The sequence below is a fragment of the Hyposmocoma kahamanoa genome, unplaced genomic scaffold, assembly GCF_003589595.1.
Source record: "Hyposmocoma kahamanoa isolate Upper Pololo Valley unplaced genomic scaffold, ASM358959v1 192, whole genome shotgun sequence".
Classification (NCBI taxonomy): domain Eukaryota; kingdom Metazoa; phylum Arthropoda; class Insecta; order Lepidoptera; family Cosmopterigidae; genus Hyposmocoma; species Hyposmocoma kahamanoa.
The window spans coordinates 5,634,012-5,653,446 of NW_020653719.1; the positions used below are offsets into that span (position 1 = coordinate 5,634,012).

General features: G+C 35.3%; 2 protein-coding genes across 2 annotated transcripts in view; one reads left to right on the forward strand and one right to left on the reverse strand.

The window, feature by feature from the left end:
* The first annotated feature begins 275 nt into the window (after positions 1 to 275).
* On the forward strand, positions 276 to 1,551 carry LOC113226586 (polyglutamine-binding protein 1). The gene has a single exon (XM_026459280.1). The coding sequence runs from the start codon at positions 586 to 588 to the stop codon at positions 1,420 to 1,422; it is 837 nt and encodes a 278-aa protein (XP_026315065.1). The 5' UTR covers positions 276 to 585; the 3' UTR covers positions 1,423 to 1,551.
* A 1,384-nt stretch (positions 1,552 to 2,935) lies between these two features.
* Positions 2,936 to 19,435, reverse strand: part of LOC113226673 (cystathionine beta-synthase) — a 48,039-nt gene continuing 31,539 nt past the window's right edge. Inside the window, exons 17-21 of the mRNA XM_026459394.1 lie at positions 19,213 to 19,345; positions 12,208 to 12,385; positions 9,955 to 10,089; positions 5,138 to 5,328; positions 2,936 to 3,495 (exon numbers count right to left, since the gene is read on the reverse strand). Coding sequence (XP_026315179.1) covers positions 3,404 to 3,495; positions 5,138 to 5,328; positions 9,955 to 10,089; positions 12,208 to 12,385; positions 19,213 to 19,345 — 729 coding nt within the window. The 3' untranslated portion in view covers positions 2,936 to 3,403. The remainder of the gene's footprint in view (positions 3,496 to 5,137; positions 5,329 to 9,954; positions 10,090 to 12,207; positions 12,386 to 19,212; positions 19,346 to 19,435) is intronic.

Consider the following 19,435-nt stretch of genomic DNA (forward strand, 5'->3'; position numbering starts at 1 on the left):
GAATAGGATAGTGCTATTGTGCCTTAATCGAAGATTAAACCGCGAAATTATACGAATCTCGAACTAAAATACCCGTATCCGCCCGTTTTAAGGAATCCTGAGTTAATCCAAGCACGCCGCCTCAAATTGCCTATCCTCTTTGTGGCGTATCCATATTTACAGAAACATAATTAAACTTCATGTTTAGGCTGATGGCTTTGCCAAAGCCTTAATAAATTTAAAAAAAAATTCTCCGTAGTTTGTGACTGACACTGACAGTGACAGATGTTGTTGAAGTAAAATCGGATCGAACGACGCGCTGTCGTCGTCCGCACAATATACACTGCAACAAGGTACTCTTTGACAATATTTCACTTGAATATTAGCGAAATCCTAAAAGGGAACCTATAAATAAAAAGAAGAAGAGTACTATATGCGTCGTTTCAGCCCTCTCCACAAATTGGAAAGATATAGTTAGGACTATTAGATCTCGAGTGCCTTACTGTCGGTGAAGACGGTCTGATGGTCATCGCATCTAATCTTATCTATCTGTCGACACGTGTAAAGTCAGTTTGTGTGATCGAAGATTTTTTTTAAAAAGCAATAATGCCATTACCTCCAGCTTTGGCTGCTCGCCTTGCGAAGAGAGGTCTTTTAAAACCTAATTTGTTGTCAAACGACGATCACACAGGTCAAATTAATGAAGAAATAATTGCCGAAGACTATGACAACAAGCCTGAAGAACAGAATAATTCTAAAGAACATTTCTGGGAAGGAATAGAAGGTGTTAATGTAGACCCCATCAAAGGGCATAAAGGCTGTCCCAACAAAAGCAATATTTATCATGAATGTTCAAAGTTTTGTGTGAAAAAGTGGAAGCAAGGCAAAACAACTCCAGATGAAAAATATTTGGATAGTAAACGTAAAGTGTTGGAGTTGTGGCCTTTGCCGCCGGGTTGGGAAGAGGTGTATGATGAAGGTTATGGTAGACATTATTTTTGGAATGTTCACAACAATTTAGTTTCATGGTTGCCACCATCGCATCCAAATGCTAGCACTTCTGAAAGTGCTGCACATTTACGCGAGGAGAGGTTACTAAAAGAGGGTGACGAGAGTGACGAGAGCAGTGAGGCTTCAGACCAGGAAGTACCACAACAGCAACAGAAAGAGAAAAAAAGGGATCGTAGAGAAAAAGAGCGTGAGATGGTACATCGAAGGGACAAGAAAAGACCGCGAGTTAAGGACAATGATTTGGATCCAATGGATCCAGCGGCATACTCTGATATTCCACGTGGAACTTGGACTTCAGGATTGGATGCTCATGCTAAGACTGGGGTTGATACAACAGCATCAGGTTCTTTGTACCAAATGAGACCTTATCCAGCTCCAGGGGCTATACTTGCAGCAAATGCTAAACAACAGTCACCTCCGCCATCTCCATAATACAAAGAATTGTAGGGAAATTTGAATCATTTCTTTGTAATTTATTATAAAAGCATCATAGTGCTTATTTTGCAATATGGACAATAAAGAAAATAAGTATTACAATCTTTTCTTTCAATATCACCTCCTGTGCAACGGATCAAATTTGTCAGTGTGTAGCTTGATGTGCGGCCGTCTGTAAATAGTCAGATCTTTTTCTTGACGAAAAATAGAAGATGAACAGGTAATTGGTCTTCGCACTAGGTACACACTCAGCACATTTGCTACTGGAAATTAAAAATTTTAAATGGACATAGTACTCTCTATAAAAATCTACTGTTAAATCTCAGAAACTTCAGGGATGTATACAAAATTGAGATTGGGTTTCATAATTTTTATTTTTTGTAAATTCCATGTACCTGTACATAATTTTGGCAATAAATTGATGTAATTATTAATACAAAGATCGAACACTCAGAAAAAATTCCTTCGATCCGGTCGGATTCGAACCGACGTCTTCTTGCATACCGCGTCAGACGCTATACCAACTAAGCCACAGAACGAACCAACGGACCTCACGAATTCTTCTATGTGCTTGCGTCGTGTCTTTGTACTTGATCTTTCAACGACTTTTTAGTCGTAGCGCTATCTATGAGAAATCTTTTGCATTTATTTATATTTTTTTATTTATCTTTTTGCAGAAATTAATTGCATTTCACGTTTGTTCCCTATTGTTTTTTGCTTCTAGAAATAGATTTTTTCATAGGCCCTTTTGACTTCTGATTATAACAAACTAGTGGAGTAATTTCACAAAAAATAATTGAATTTAAATTCAACACAAATTTAATTTATTATAAGTAAGTTTTATATATTCTACCCCACAACATTGTTTTTTTCTTCCGTGGTTCTAACATAGCCACTATAACCATACTTAAGGCGAGGTATTTGAATGCGAGCTTAGATTTTAGGTGAGGTGTGGGGGACCGCTCTTCGCGTCCCGCAATCCGCGCGCTTAAACGAATACCTATGAATAAAATAAGAACAGGCGGAGCAATTTTGACAAAATTCTGATGTTGACAAGCACCCGATGACGACTGACGGGGCAACGGGCTGCGCGGTGTCATTAAACCGCTGAGCAAGTTCTGAGATAAATGTGAATTTAATAACTATAGGGCTCAACTTGATAACTAAAATTTAGCAGGTTCTCTGTAGTACTTAAACAGAAATATCTCCATATAAAAGTTATGTGCAAAATTAGATATTTTATTCTTAAATAATTCATTATAGACTTATAATAGCCTGTTTTCGGGATTTTACATGATTGGGTAAAGTACGTCCTATCGTGTTACGAATTAGCACATTCTTTAGACAATATACTTAGTGTATTGTATATTTTTTATAAGATCGTTATTTCATAGTAAATACCTGAACCATTTGATCTAGCAAAACAGTTTTTCCTCCCCGCTTCTCCTCAGGAGACTCTGCTTAAAATGCTTTTATGATATATATAGCAGGCCGTGAAACAAACCAAGGCATTTTACTCAAAAGTTTTTATTCAAGCAATACAGTTGTAACTGGTATCATAATATAACATTGATTTGTCCTTGTTGGAAAAGACAAGGCTTATAAAATGCGGATGTATATCAAACACATTGTGTTGATTGCGTAAATGCATCAAGGAATGCTGTTGTAGTTCTACAATGCTTCTAATTTTATTAAGATTAAAATTAAGTATAAAGAGATATATAGGCATAAAATATAAGTTTGTAAAAATCTGTAACAGTCGTTTAGATGGCTACGTTTACTTTTAATGCATATTAATAATACATTCTCCCATTTTCAGATTATAGATTATAATAAACCATTTATAATTTATTACAAACATTAGACCTACATCTAAATTATAATATGCATTGACAAAAATCAGATATAGGCATTATAATTAAGTTAGATTCCTTAGAAACCATAATTTATATTAAGTCATTAGACCAGTCTTAAGTGTTTACTTTCCATTAGTATGTTTTTCTTTAGATACGTGAAATAGCAAGTCGTCTGAGGTGATGACGCCAATGGGACGTTGAAGAGTTGGTGATTCTGTAAAATAAATAACACTTGTCAGTTTGTGTAAATATACTTTTTTTTAAATAATACTACTATAATAGTATAATATAATACTGCTTAATCCACGCTCTCTCCGTGCGGAGCCAACTAAGACAACTTTACTCACAACTTATTTTTTGTTTCTTACAATAATAAAGTCGTACAGGTGTTTCTAAATAGTAAAATTATTCCTGGCTGCCCCCCAACTGGTCAGCTGTTTGTCGTGATTGAGACAACTAATTATATTGTATTAATGTCACATGCAACTTTTATTTTCGTATTTACACGGACATGCGTATTACAATTTGATTATTATATACACATTATTAAACTTTTTGCGTAGTTGAAACTTATCAGTACGACGGGATATTTTTTAAGCTCTTATCAACAATTTAAGGATCTATTATATAAAATACAAATTATTTTTTGTATCTTAACTGTAAACATGGCTTATAACATGTCTTCTCACGAAAAGCGTGGTAAAAGTTTTCAAAGATCTACAATGGACTTTAAAAGCTCATAACAATTATTAGCAGTAGAGCTTTTTGTGAAAGATTTCGTCGAGGGTAGTACTGCCTACCTTATCTATTTCTGCAGCTAAACAGTAATGTTAGCGTTACTGCTGTACATGGTACTTGTCTCAGGGTGATGAACGCAATGGCAGTGCCCCTCAGATTTTTTGAAATTGGTTAAAAAAATTAAAAAAATAGCGGCCACGGATTTGCAAAGTACTGAAAATTTTGTTGTGTAGGTAGGTTTCTTAAACAAGTTTATAGGTTTTTTTATCTTTCGTTATCATTACTTATGAGCATACCATCGTCTTCTTCTTTGTTCCACTCTTCAATTCGTGAATTTATTTGCGCTTTAGTTTCAAGTTCTTTGTTATTTACCTTGTTTCAAAGTTAATGTTTTGTTAAATGGGTAAGAGTGGTCACACACAGCGACTTTTGGCAGCGATGTAAAACGCGCGTTCGTGAAACTCGCTACACTTACAATTTATAGGCGATTGCACCGACGCAAACGCGCGATTGCATCGGTGCAATCACTTATAAATCACAAGCGTAGATATGTAATTCCGCGTTGGTATCGATACAGTCGCGCGTTTGCATCGCTGCTTAAAGTCGCGCGTGTGTAACCGCTCGAAGAGTGGGTAGGCCATCAGGTACATTGATAACCATCGCCAATGAAAAACCTTTTCGATATCAAGGGAGTAAGTAACCTTGATGTCACAAAGGCTTTATGTATCTGTCTGTTTCTCTTTCTTTGTGCCTGTCATTTCGTAGGCACTCCTTATTCGTCATTCCATACGCACACGATTTCTGCGTAGACAGACTGACATCCATGGTACCAGTAAAATATAATATTAAATAAATAAATATTAGACCACACACACACATACGTTGCTCTGATCCCAAAGTAAGTAGATAAAGCACTTGTGTTATGGAAATCGGAAACAACGACGGTACTACAAACACCCAGACCCGAGACATAGATATAGAAAAGTTAGTTTTTACACTGACCCGGTCGGGGATCGAACCCGGGACATCAGAGATGGCGACACCATGAAAACCGGTGTGGAAGCCACTTGACCACGGAGGCCGTTGAATATTAAGTAAGTAATTTATTTCTATATCACCTGATTTGACAATGACGACGAATGGCGCTATGTCGAGTGTGCGCGAGACCAAGCCAAGCGTGGGGCTCTGCGAGAGGTCCAACTTGTAGTACTTTTTTACGGTGAACTTGTCCAGGCCGTCATTGTACGAGCTTGACAGGTTAGCCAGGCGACGCCGCGTATTGTCTGCCGTGAACACACCTATTATCGATCTGAAATTATTTAAAATTACTCGATAAGCGCTTTTATTATACCCCATTGGCGTGTGGGATAATATTAATATTCCTTCATTGAACCTTTGTCACTAGACAAAGGACATATAAAAACAGACATTAAATGTTCATCACTAGTTTAGCTTTTTCACCACAACAGGATTTTTTTTACTTTCTTTTTTATTTTTTTACTAGCACGGAGCGTGTAACAGCAAAACAAATACCGGAAGAAGAATACAAAATTATACCATGGTAATAAATCTATAACTAAATAATCGTTTATTAATAATAACCACGAGTCTCTGTTCTTCAGTTTCTCTGAGAAGTTTTGTGGCACATTTAAAGCAACTAACAGAGATTTGTAAATTTGCATGGGTTTTAAGCAAAGATACCATCTCACCATTGTAGAAACTAAAGTTCGAAGTCATGGTCAAAAAACTTGAATCAATAGAGAATATTTCGGATTCAATCATAATTTGTTTTATTGCACACACATTAAATTAATTTATCATGTCTTTTTAGTATCTGTGGATTCTTTGAAAATGGTCAAAACTAGAATAATAAACACAATCAACGAAAGTATCAGGGTAAACAACATTTAAATTTATTTTTAGTGAAGACTAATATAGTTGACATTTTTGATGTTTGGATTTTTATATGTGATTTTAGCAATGATTTGTATACGAAAAAAGACAGATGTGTTACTAGCGTCCGCGCAGTGACGATTTGAATCTCAGTCAATACACCGACCATACATTCAATCTGCGTCGATCAAAGAGACGAACGTGACAATGACATTTGTAGAATTGCGTCATTTTATTCAAATTTCAAGAACACACAGAATCACATTTTGCAAAAATATTTACGTTATTGTTATATTTTATTTTATAAATAACAGGTTGCCAAAATTGAAGATAGAGTAATAGTAGTAATTTAGTAATAGATTTTTTTTCTGGAACTCCAGCCATAGATTCTTTTTTGAATGTTATGGCAACAGAGCTTTAACTTTTTGACAATGTCAAGTTAAAAGGTATGGAAACAAGATTATAATGGAAAAAAATTGGAAGAATTGCAGGATTTGGAAAAAATGGATCAAAAGTTGCTATATAAATATTATAAATATATAAGGTTAAGGTTATAAATTAATATATACATATTAATCATATTCTAATATCATTGTCGAGGATAAAGGAAGATAAAACATTATAGTAGGTACATGGATGTGATAATAAACAGGACAGACGGGTAGGAAATGGAACATTCAAGGCTGTTAGGGAATTTAGGAAAGAGGAACTATCATTTATAAATGCAGGTACGAACCAGTGTTGGGCAAAATTTTATTGTTCAGGCAATTAAAGATTGACAACAGCAATTAACAATTGATTAATCAATTGTTAATCGGGCATATCTATAATTAACAATTAATCAATTTTCAATCTTTACAATGTTTATGAATAACAATTAAAACTGACAATTATGATAAATTTATAGGGCGTGTAAAGTATTGAAACAAATATGTATGTAGCAAGTAAAAGACTAATATAATAGCTGTCTCTGTGGTCGAATACAGCATGGGCAATATAGTATTTGGGGGTACTCTCGTAACGAATATGGCACTCCTTTCTGAATCCAAGTTGGCGGGCACGATTTTTCAAATAATGGCAAGTTGGGTTTTCTCATTCACTCACTCATCATATTGCATTTACTTGAAAAGTCGTGTCCGCCACCTTGGATTTAGAAACAGAATCTCAAAAAATAATATATTTTAAATATATATGTAAATTTACATGCCAAAAACATCAACTACACTCCTACATTAATAATAACTCTTTATTGCACAAAGAAAAGATACATGAAACACAAGTTATAAAGGACATATACAAAGGTGAGCTTATCTCTAGAAGAGATCTCTTCCAGCCAACCCTAGCCTAGGTGAAAAATGAAGGCTGCGGGACTAATTATTGTACAATAAAATTAAAATTTAAATGTGAGTAAAAAAAAAATATTTAATAATATATATATATATTATTAAATATTTATATATTATTATATATATATAAAAATAATATATATACATATAAAGGATGATGATATGATATGATATGAGATAATATATGTACATATGACAGACATACACACGTACATGAACTTTATATACATAAATACAAACATAAGCAGAATATATATTATAATCTAAACAAATTAGTACTTACAATATATGTTACCTATTAACTATCTAACGCGTTCGACAGGTAGTGCTCTTTTAATTTATGTTTGAAAGATGCCACCGATAGACTGTCACGAATGCCAGCAGGCAGTTTATTCCACATACGAGTTGCACTTACCGTGAAAGAGTTGTGGAAGAATTTCGAGTTGGATTGAGGATTTATTAGTAATCTAGTGTCACAGGTACGTTTTGGGCGGGAACTGGGGGATAAGGGAGAAAAACGGGAACATAGATAATGAGGAAGCTGGGGGTAATGTAGAATTTTGTAAAGGAGACAAAGAACGTGCATATCTCGGCGAAGTCGGATTGGTAGCCATTTCAACTTAGTCCGAAATTCAGAGACACGGTCATATTTCCGTAAACCGAATATGAAACGGATTGCCAGATTTTGTAGGCGCTCCAGTTTGTTAAGCAGCTCCTCAGTAGCATCCAAATAACAAACATCGGCATAGTCGAGAAGAGGAAGTATTAAAGACATTAATTTAACGTAGAATTATTTTTTTGTTCAGATTGGAAATAATAGTAATAATAATAACACAACACACTCATAGCCCCGCACTAGAGAAAACCTGTGTCGCGAGTGCCATGGACCACACATGGACAACCACAAATTACACCCAAAACTCACGAGAGAAATGTAGGCCGTACACATATTTCTCTTGGCCTGGGAATCGAACCCAGGACCTCTGCGTACCAATCCAGCGTGGTAACCGCTCGGCCACGGAGGCAGATGAGATGAACATACTTTGTGTGGAGTAACATAAGACACATGTCTTTGATTGAAATGAAATTGTGAAATATCATTTTCTGGGACGTAACTAAAGAGTTTATGCACTCTACAGATTTCAAAATGTCTTCCAATTTTGTTTGACATCACTCGGTAAAGTATCACTGTCAAGCACTTCAGCAAATATATCTTGTCACTAATCGTTATGAGATCATTTTCGGGTCGATGTTTAGATGCTTTAACGTCGAATTTATCGTCGTCAATTGGTACGATTTTGATAGAATATTAATTTTATATGTTGAAAGGATCGGGGCACACCAAACAAATCTACTTATTAACTTAGAAATAGCATTGTTCCAAAGTAGATGATTCTATTTGATTTATAAATATTTTTGACATTGGTTGATAACAAAATAAATTTGTTTTTCTTTTCTATTGGATTTTACTCATTACCTTCTTTTTAGAATATTCATTCCGTTTAACAAAATCATAATCTTAGTCACCATAGGTCCGAAAAAGGTGTTCCACATATAGATACATGTATAGACATAGTTACAAGGAGACTTAATTACTTCATAATTTTTACGAATTCCGGATTTCCGGAAATGATTTTACTGCATCGTAAAATATTAACTCGTAACTAATTAACTATCGTAACCACGGAAGAAAGTTTTTATGAGGTCTGTGATCGTATCTCTTTGTCGCTCCTATACATGTATCATCGAGTATATAACCAGTTCGATGACATGTATCTAACGTGGATCTCCTTTTTCCGACCAGTGATAATCGCCTATTCATATGACGCACGATTTTTTTTTAAAGTTTATAAATGTTGTGGAACAATCGATTTCTACGAACGTAACATTATCTTATTTGTTGTGCATAATATCTTAGGTTTTTAGTTCTTTAATTTTATTCCGTCCAAGGTTTTTAGTGATTTTTGTTATCTTTGATTCAATAACAGTTTTGGTTGCAACCAAAGAAAATATATCGCAGTTGTGACAGGTCGGAATATATGTAGAAACGAGCTGTGATGGGTACTTTATAATTTCAAAACCTTTCTTTATATTTTTAACCGACTTCAAAAAAGGAGGAGGTTCTCAATTCGTCTGTATGTTCTTTTTATATGTACGTTACGCGATAACGCATTTGTGAACCGATTTGGATGATTCTTTTTTTGGTGGAAAGAGGATAACCTCAGCAATAGTCCCATTTAAATTTGAAGAAAATATTCCACCTCTAAGGGTGGCAAACTAGGAGATGAATCAGTTTTCGCGCACTTTCCGGTAAGCTATTTCAATAAAACTTGGCAAATAGATGTAATTCCACGAACTTTTGAAGTCGGTTTTTGTAGTACTCTCTACTGTCATTTTTGATGTTTGGATTTTTATTATGTGATTGTAGCAATGATCTTGTATACAAAAAAGACAGATGTGTTACTAGCGTCCGTTTAGAGACAGAGAGAGAGTCCGCTTAGATATTATTTATCTCAAATTCCAACGCGGAGTAAGAACACAAATTCTGGATCCTGTATAAATTGAAATCTAGGGAATTAGATACTAAAACTTAAATGCCTATTTACAAAAAATGCAGTACAAACGTTGTTACTTCCAGCCTTTTATGTTTTGCCACTTCACAGACATCCCATACAATGAGGTAAAATAGTGCTTACCCTTTGTCATCGACAATATTCACGAGGAGGGCGCGGCTTTGACGCAGCGCATTCAACGCTTCCTCCACAGAGCTCTTGTGAGACACACTTGGCGTCTTTTGGATCCACTCATCCGAAACTTTGTTCTCCCACCACCTGAAAAGTCGAATTAGATAATGAACGTGCTAAAGTTCCGTGACGATCGATCGAAAAGCAGCGATATGTGTTCAAAATCAATGAGTGTATGTCAAACTCGTTATAATGTTTGTAAACAAAAAAGAACGTCTCAGGTACGGATGTTGTTTCCGTTCCTTCATTGTTTACAATAGCCAGTTTAGGTACTAATTTATCATGTAAAGCTAAAGCACTTGTGTTATGGAAATCGGAAAAACGTATGTACTACAAACACCCAGACCCGAGACAATATAGAAAAGTGAGTTTCCTATGATCCAGCCGGGGATCGAACCCGGGACCTCACAGATGGCGACACCATGAAAACCGGCGTGCAAGCCACTCGACCACAAAGGCCGCCAAAAATAATTCCCCTAGTTTCCTGTAATTATTAAATACAACGATCGAACACAAAGAAAAAATGTTTCTTTCTTTTAAGAAACAAGAGTAAAGTTATATGATTGACCAGTTCGAATTTCCTATTGCTTTGGTAGTTTGTCATGAATATTTCAAATAAGGAAAAAGTACATATTTGGAGGGGACGAGAAACATCTTAAAAATTGGAAAATAAAAAATTTGAAAATATAAAATAAAACTTCATTCAAAATAATATCTACTTGGCGCATGTCGGGTTGTGCATACAAAACAACTTCTTCAGAACCCTCTAACACATGGCAATAATACGTCATCTAAATTTTAACATCAAAATAAAATAGCTTAAGACTTTGAGAAACACCAAATTTGGCGCATAACCACCATGTCTTTTCAAATCTTGTGCAGTTTAGGTTACAGATTATCACGCTGAAAGCGAACATCGATAGTTGATCTTCATTATTGCGTGCAGATAAGGGCTGTGTGCCGTTTAGCGTGGTAATAACCATGTAATAACATGCATATACGTATTACTTACTTTTAATGGCAAACCATAATCTACGATTTCAATGCGAATAGCCAACCAACTTCGTCTAAAGTAGTTATAGCAACTATAGAAAATTATGTTATGCGAAGGAAACTCTACACATCGCACCCCTCATGGAAGAATGGCATATGTGAAGTTACGTCAAAAATTTTTATTGCTCCATTACTACTAATATTGTCGATAGAGTTACAAGAATTGGAGAGGACGTGGGTTATATTTTTCTGTATCTAATAGTGCTCCATTAGATACAGAAAAACCATTTTTGACGTAACTTCACTTATGCCATTCTTCCATGAAGGGTGCGACATGGTGATATGAAAACAAACATGGCAAACGAAACACACTGTCAAATTTTTTGGTCATGCGGTTTCCTTACATTTTCTATGCAAGTAGGTAATAAATAAAATTGTTAATGACAATGTGCTGTGTCTTTACATTTAACCCTCGCCTAACAATAAAATATTGTATGGGTCGAATTGGAACAGTCCATGCGAGAGTGGCATGGCACTGATGAGGTGTCCGATAACTTAAGCATAATATTGATAAAACATTTAAAATTGTATCATAATAATGGCGGTCGGCGTAGCGCACGTCGAAACTACTTATTTAAATAACGCACCTTTAGAATGAAAGTTACCCTACACAAAATTCCAAAAAGTCGCTTTATTACTCAACTTTTTTATTGTCGTTTGAACTAATAACAATAAATTCTTTCGTTTTCACTAGCTAAGTAAGATGTTATGGCTTTAAGCTGTTTTAATTCTAAAGCAAGACCTCTAATTAATAAAGTAAGTCTCGTTTGCAAAAAAATTAAGATGATTTTTGGAATGAAAACGGCTCTGTTGCTGATTTGTCACTTTTTCACCAATGGTGGTGGCGTGCTGACTTTGTAGACAACACTAAATGCGTTATTTACATACCGGTACGGAAGTAGAATTACAAACATATGAAAGAGATGCATATAGTGAGTCTGTGCTATTCGAGATTTAATGGGTTATTTGCAGATTGTCAATCTTATGAATAATCTAAAGTCGTTTTACGGTATAAAATATATTTTTTTAATTGGTCACTTTCATTCTAAAGGTGCGAAGTAGTTGTAAGGTTGAATTACCACATTTCCTTGCCTTGCACAGGAGTGCATGGTTTCTTTATGTCAATATAGTGATATTTGATCTATCACTTACCACAAGCCGACGTTCTTGGGAACTGACTTGAAGCCGCGCACCTCCATCCACGGATCCGAGATGAACTTGGTCATGTAGTTGCGGATGTTGTCCGGCAGCAGCACCACGCACTTTTGTCCGCGCTTCAGCATCTTCGCGGATTGGATGGCAGCCCACATAGCCGAGCCGCTACTGCCACCTATATGTAGGTAATAGACTAATTTTTAAGCCGGTTTATGTTTCTTTAGGTTATCGAGAAGCCTAACCTAACCAAAATATGGGACGACCCTTAAAGTACGTTATACTGGTATTTGATTCCTTGGATTATAGGTTCACTAGGGCAAGAGTGTCTCCTTCACGTCACACTGCTACATTAAAAACAATTAAGAAGTTTCTTATTGAAGTTGGTTAACGAAATGTTACTTTACCTAATAAGAAATTGCCTCGATTTTTTTCAATAAATCGTACCCTAAAGCCACATGTGATCATGCGTTAAAAGACTTTTATCGCATGAAAGTCAATAAAATAATAACTTACGTAAAAAAATTACGTAAATCACACTGTTAATACAATAGTGTATTTACTCAAAAAGTGTATTGTGTCAGAATCTGTGAAAAACAAATTACTCACTTCCCGTGAGAGACTATTAAAATTTATGTCTAGGTTAAAGTTTATTAGAGACATCTAAACAAATTCCTACTCGCCAAACATTTTTAAAAATAAAATTGGAACAATGACATCATATTTTTGAGTAAGGACTGTTTAGTTCAGAAGTAGCTCATAAAAATTTGACTCATTTTGAGTTAAGTAGAATTTTTTTGTTTGTTACAATATTCTAACAACGGCTTTTTTTTACTAGAATAGTTACTACGTTCAGCAATAGTATTATCTTGAATTTCACATATTTTGAGTTACAACACTATTGTAATAATAGTGCGAATGTTAAATTGTATATCTCTCCTATAGAAGCATAAAAAAGTTATCGACTTATTTCGTACATAGCACCTTTAATCATCTCTCCTGATAAATTGTCATTTTGCTGATGTGGTTTTACAAGGATGCGAAATGAGCAAGTCTGCACAAGTCTTTTTCTTATTTTTTTAAATATATAATAGACACACGCTTGGCCACAATCTCACCTGATGTTAAGCGACGATGAGACCGACGATGGGACGCGTTTGTCTAAAAAATGCCTATTCACTCTAGCCTTGAATAGCCCCAAATTGTACTTTTCGGGAAATACAGATAGAGCCGGTAGAGCATTTGCCGACCTCGGTGACCCAACAGTTCTTCGGGTAGTGGGCCTAGAGTGAATTCCGTTGCTCTGGTACTTATTATTAGTACTATAATAGTACCTACAGGGAATTCCCTATTTTTGGACCAGGCAATTGGTATCGTCGGGCACATTATATTATTATTATCTTAAACTATTATAGCCTTTAATTTTTTAATAACTATTTATTATTATCGAGTTCTTAGGTTTTCGCGATTGTTACACATAGGAAATGAAACTATTTTTCCGGATTTAAATCGCGTATATTCCATGGTCAGTCAACTGTGACCATGGGACCTGTAAAGGGCCCGAAACGTTGGATGGTTGAAAAAACAAATATACGCGATTTAAATCCGGAGAAATAGTTTCATTTCCTATATTTATTATTAACTATTATAACCTAATACCGTCAAAATATACACATCAAAAATGTCCACGGATCAACAAGCAAGTTTTTGCCTATTAATGAAAATCAGATTTTTTCATTATTTTTTTCAACACCAATGGTTTTTTGTTAAATTTCATAATTAAAAATAATAACTTATTTAATATGTTTATATGGATGTTTTTATTTCATTTTAAAAGAATAATCAAATATTTAAAACCTTGATCCCCAGAGATTTTTGATGAGTGTATGTGTGTACTCTTTTTCTTCTTTTAGTAAAAACAAGCCCCGAGTTACTCAATTAGCTACTTTGAAAGGTAACTTAGCTATATTAATTTAAAGTAGTCAAGATATACACGGTTTTTGTTAAGAAACTTGCCAACCGAGTTAACTTATACACTGATCTTGAATATGCCGTAACTAATGAACAATTGCCCATAGGTGTAGTGAAGCGAACAAGAATGCCAAAGCCAACAACAACAAGGTAATCAGATTGAATTTACAATGCAATGTATCACGTTTTAATTAGGTTGCAATATCAGGCAATATAATTCTAAATATAGAATGTCACCTAAATACTATCGAGTAAGTGATCTCTGAATGATGATATGAATGAAATGATTATGTAATGAAACAAACAAAGAGCGTATGGACACGTAACACGTGTCACAGCACGGGAGGGCTGGGTCGGGACAGGAGCACCTCAAGCTTGACGCTTAAGGTTTAAATTAGACTCTATAGCGCTTGTAACAACAAAAGTTCAAAGTCCAAAGTGACAAGCTTTATATGCGTCATATTTCAGATTCAAACATTTATACGACAGAAAAGTAAGAACATACAAAATACTAATTTTTGTTTCTTGTAATAAAAATAATTAGTAGAAACAACAATAAGAAAAAGAATTACTGTATTATTATATACGTCGTGGCCGTTGTTGCCAAGTCTCGAGTCGAAAATTACGTTACATTTTTGCTGCAAAAGTTAATTTTTTTTTCTAATCAAGAAGTCTAAGGGTCGTATTCTAGAACTCTACTCAATGCTCAAGTCAGGATTGCAATTGAAACATAAGCACTGGAAATACGACTCTAATAGCAGGGAGTTGAGTATGATTTCGAGTGCTTTAAACCATATACAAATCGTGAATTGGGCATTGAGTAGAGTTCTAGAATACGACGCTAAGTGTCGTATTCCAGAACTCTACTCAATGCTCAAGTCAGGATCTGAGCAGACTTGAGTATGATTTCAAGCACTGGAAATACGACCCTAATGGCAAGGAGTATGATTTTCAGTGCTCACTGCAATACTCAAGTCCTGACTTGAGTATTGGGTAGAGTTCTGGAATACGACCCTAAGTATTATGGATATTTACTCGCTCGTATATATGTCAAAATTTAAATAATAACCCCAGTATAGAGTACTAAAAAACCGACCTCAAAAATTCGTGGAATTGCATGTATTTTTATTGAAATCGGTTACGGGAAAGTGCGCAAAACCGGATTCATCCCCTAGTTTGTCACCGTTAGAGGTGGAATATTTTCTTCAAATTTAAATGGGACCACTACCGAGGTACTGGCCTTTCAACAAAAAAGAATCAACAAAATCGGTTCACAAATTATCGAATTATCGCGTAACATACATACAAAAAAAATACAGTCGAATTGAGATCCTCCTTTTTTGAACTTGGTTTAAAATTAAGTATGCTCAAGAAAATGGGTAGATTTAACCTTGTTTTTTGTTAAGTAACTTTGTTTATTTGGGTGCGTTCGTAAATATTTACAACTTACAATAACAAATACAGTTGATTTCACAAAATCTTAATGTTCTCAACGTTACGAAAATTGTTTTAAATAATCTCAGTACAGAGTACTAAAAAAACCGAACTCAAAAGTACGTGGGATTACATATAATTACCAAGTTTTATTGTAATCGGTTACCGGAAAGTGAGCAAACCCCGATTCATCCCCTAGTTTGCCACTATACGGGACTTGACACAGGAGATAATAAAAATCGGTTCTCATTAAAATAATTGCTTCTTATAATAAAATTTAGGTGCTATTTATAAAAATGAATCTTCATGCGTGAACAGCCACCATTAGAGGTGAATGATTTTCTTCAAAATTAAATGGGACCACTATAGAGGAACCCTCTTTCCAACAAAAAAGAATCATGAAAATCGGTTCACAAATACCGGATATATCGCGTAACATACATACAAAAAACATACAGCCGAATTGAGAACTTCCTTTTTTTGAAGTAGGTTAAAAACAAACCTTACTTACATATTACATGGGAGGGTGAAAAGTAACGAGAAAGGTAAGAAATAAACCATCTGGCAACACTGGTCATGGTGTCCAAATGGTAAATGTTCTTCAGTCCGATTAACTAAAGTTTAAAATGTCAGATTACAGTGGTCACATTACAGACTGAACGGTAACTACCACTGTATAGTGAAATATTATTTGCACCGATTCGTCTTATCGCTTCAACTTTAGAGTACAATAGGACATAATCTCAGTACAGAGTACTAAAAAACCGACCTCAAAAGTTCGTGGAATTACATCTATTTGTCGAGTTAAATCGGTTACAGGAAAGTCCGTGAAACCAAATTTATCCCCTGTTTTCCACCCTTAGAGGTGGAATATTTTGTTCAAATTTAAATGGGACCAATAGTAAGGTACCCTCTTTCCAACAAAAAAAGAATCGTCAAAATCGGTTCACAAATCCGGACTTATCGCGTAACATATATACAAAAAAAACATACAGTCGAAGAGTAAGCCGTCTCTGTAACGCACATGCCAACTGTGTAGTGCAAACAAGTAATGTAAACACTTCTACGCATTGGCACTTAATTTTAAACTTGGTAATCTTAGTGCGGAACGGATTTTTTTTAATTGGTAAGAAAATAGTAAGGGCTCGATCCCATTATGTCGTGACGGCAGATAGTTTACTTGTATATTTACCACTTGACTATAGTCGTGGGAAATGATCTCTATGTGAACCTTACATGATCTGCCAATGTACATCACATATGTAAAAACTGTGTGCACTTTATGTTTATAATTAGGTTAAATTGCACTAGTGTTAGTTTTTTTTACGATGAAATACTTTTATTTTAATTTTATTTTTGTTAAACAATATATTTTCAAATGGAAGAAAAACGTTTCGTTTGTGAATTTTGGCATTTGTTTAATTTTTTATTGATTGTTTTTCATTGACCTGACTTTAGATTAAGAAAATTACGACTGATATAAACAGATATTGATACATATATTCCTACCGTTAATCTTATACAACACAGCATTTATTAAAGTTAAAATAATAGTTTGAATAAAAAAAATATTATAAACATATCATATTCTGTATTTTATCACCATTCCAAAATGCATTGGTCCATTGGACCCACGACTATAGAAGCGTTATTTTTTTCTACGACTAAGTTAAGGGTAAAATAAAGTTGTTCACACATAGAACAACACGATTAACTGTCGTCGACGAACGTGTTGTTTTTTGGCGTTGCGACGACAGCTTGTCGTGACAATAGGAAGAGCTAGAACGACAGTCCGACGATAAATAAAACGTCATGATAGATAATCGCAGCTTCAAAAGATTTTGTTGTGCAAACGACATAGCGGCTGCCGTGGATCTAATAGGAACGTTACAACATCGACAGTCGTTCAACGATAAAATAAACGTCCACGACACAGTCACGACAGTTAGTCGTGATATGGGAACAGGCTAGACGCGACAGTCATCCAACAATAAATAAAACGTTATGACATAATGGGAACGCGCCCTTACGACATAACAGAAACGCGCCCTAATTGTAACAGTATTATCGCACCTATTCATAGCCCCGCACTGGGGAAACCCTGTATCGTGGGTGCTATGGACACACACATACACAACCACAAATTACGCCCATACGAGAGAAAGAAATGTAGACCATACAAATATTTTTCCCGGCCCGGGAATCGAACTCGGGACCTCCGCGTGACAGACCAGCATGCTGCCCCTTCGGCCACAGAGGCATTTAGAAAAGAGTCTGAAGTCGATACAAAGTACCTAGTAGTTTAAAAAAACGACCTAATGAGTAAATAAATATCCAAAACAAGAATTCAGAAAAAGAATTTAACGCACCCATGACTCGTACGATGGACCAAATTATTAAGTCGATGTACATTTTAAGTAAAAGAAGTGTTAATGGTTTTATTACCCTATTGTAATAGAAAAGATAAGTCATTTCTAGAGAACATTCGTCGGTGCAAATAACATTTCTTCATCTATACCTAACGGAAGCACGATTCTCGAGAGCGACGTGGATTCCTGGGATATCCATAACTAGTTTATAAGATTCTATTTACGTCAGCTCTGAGAAAATCTATTCCCGCAAAGAGAGTAAGTAAGTAATGTTTGTGAATCTTCTATTATTGTAATCTGATAATCTGATGTTTTGTAACACAATACTGCCCTGTTATGTTTTGAATGTGATGTTTTTGTAATGCAATATTGCCTGTTTATCAGTCAGCTATTTGTTATTTGTGGTACATACGTCGGCGGAGGTTCACACGCATATAAAGTTACCATCCATCCGGATTTGTCTGGACATATCCTTTTTTTGATCTCCTTTCTGGATTTGTCATTTGTCTGGGTTTTTGGGTTTAGTGTAATAACTTTCGGAATAAAAAGTAAACTATCCATCCACCTGGCAATCCTGTAGACTCTAACTTACTGCACTGGATAATAACGGATTATCACCAGCAACTAATAAAAACAAAGAAAACCTTGTCTCGCCGCGCCGGGCGACTTCACCCCGTTACTCGTTTTCTTATCTACTCACGTGTACCGCGCCGACACGAACGGTTTTGTGGTATTTTTTTAGATGGGTTTGAATGAATAGTAACAGTCATCCAGACGCATTTTGTAATAATATCGATAACATTGAATAAAACTCGATTTACGACAAAAATTTTGCAATCTGGAGGCTTGCCTATCTCTGCTGCCGTGTGCGAAAGAGATTTTCAATTTTATTTTGTTAATAAAAAGTCTCGACATTCTTGCATATGTCAGGTTTTTCGTCCGGACTAATCAAATTTCGGAATGGTAACTCTACACGCAGACCTTGCTGACGTTAAAAAACTAAATTCGAACATTGTGTAATTTATAAGATGTTATGTCAACGCCAACATAAGGAGTATTTTTATCCATCAAAACTAACAATTATTTGAATATTTTCATAATGTTGACCTGCAGACGCATCATTCGACACTGTATGCTAGAACACACTTATAAGAACTACAAACAACTTAAGCAGCTATAAAATACAAGTTTGAAGGTCCAGCGCACTTTCAAGTCCTAGATGCAAACTTACCGCAAAGTATTCCCTCTTGTTCGATGAGTTTCCGCGCCATCTGCAGGGAGTTTTTGTCATCTGTCTTCACCCATTTGTCCACCACACTTCTATCCAGCACCTCTGGCAGGAAGTCGTAGCCCAGTCCTTCTACCTGTTTCAATTAATTACGTATTTTTTATTTTGTACATTTCTGTGATTACAATAATCAGTTTATTTATCTTATTATAATAATTCTGCCCTC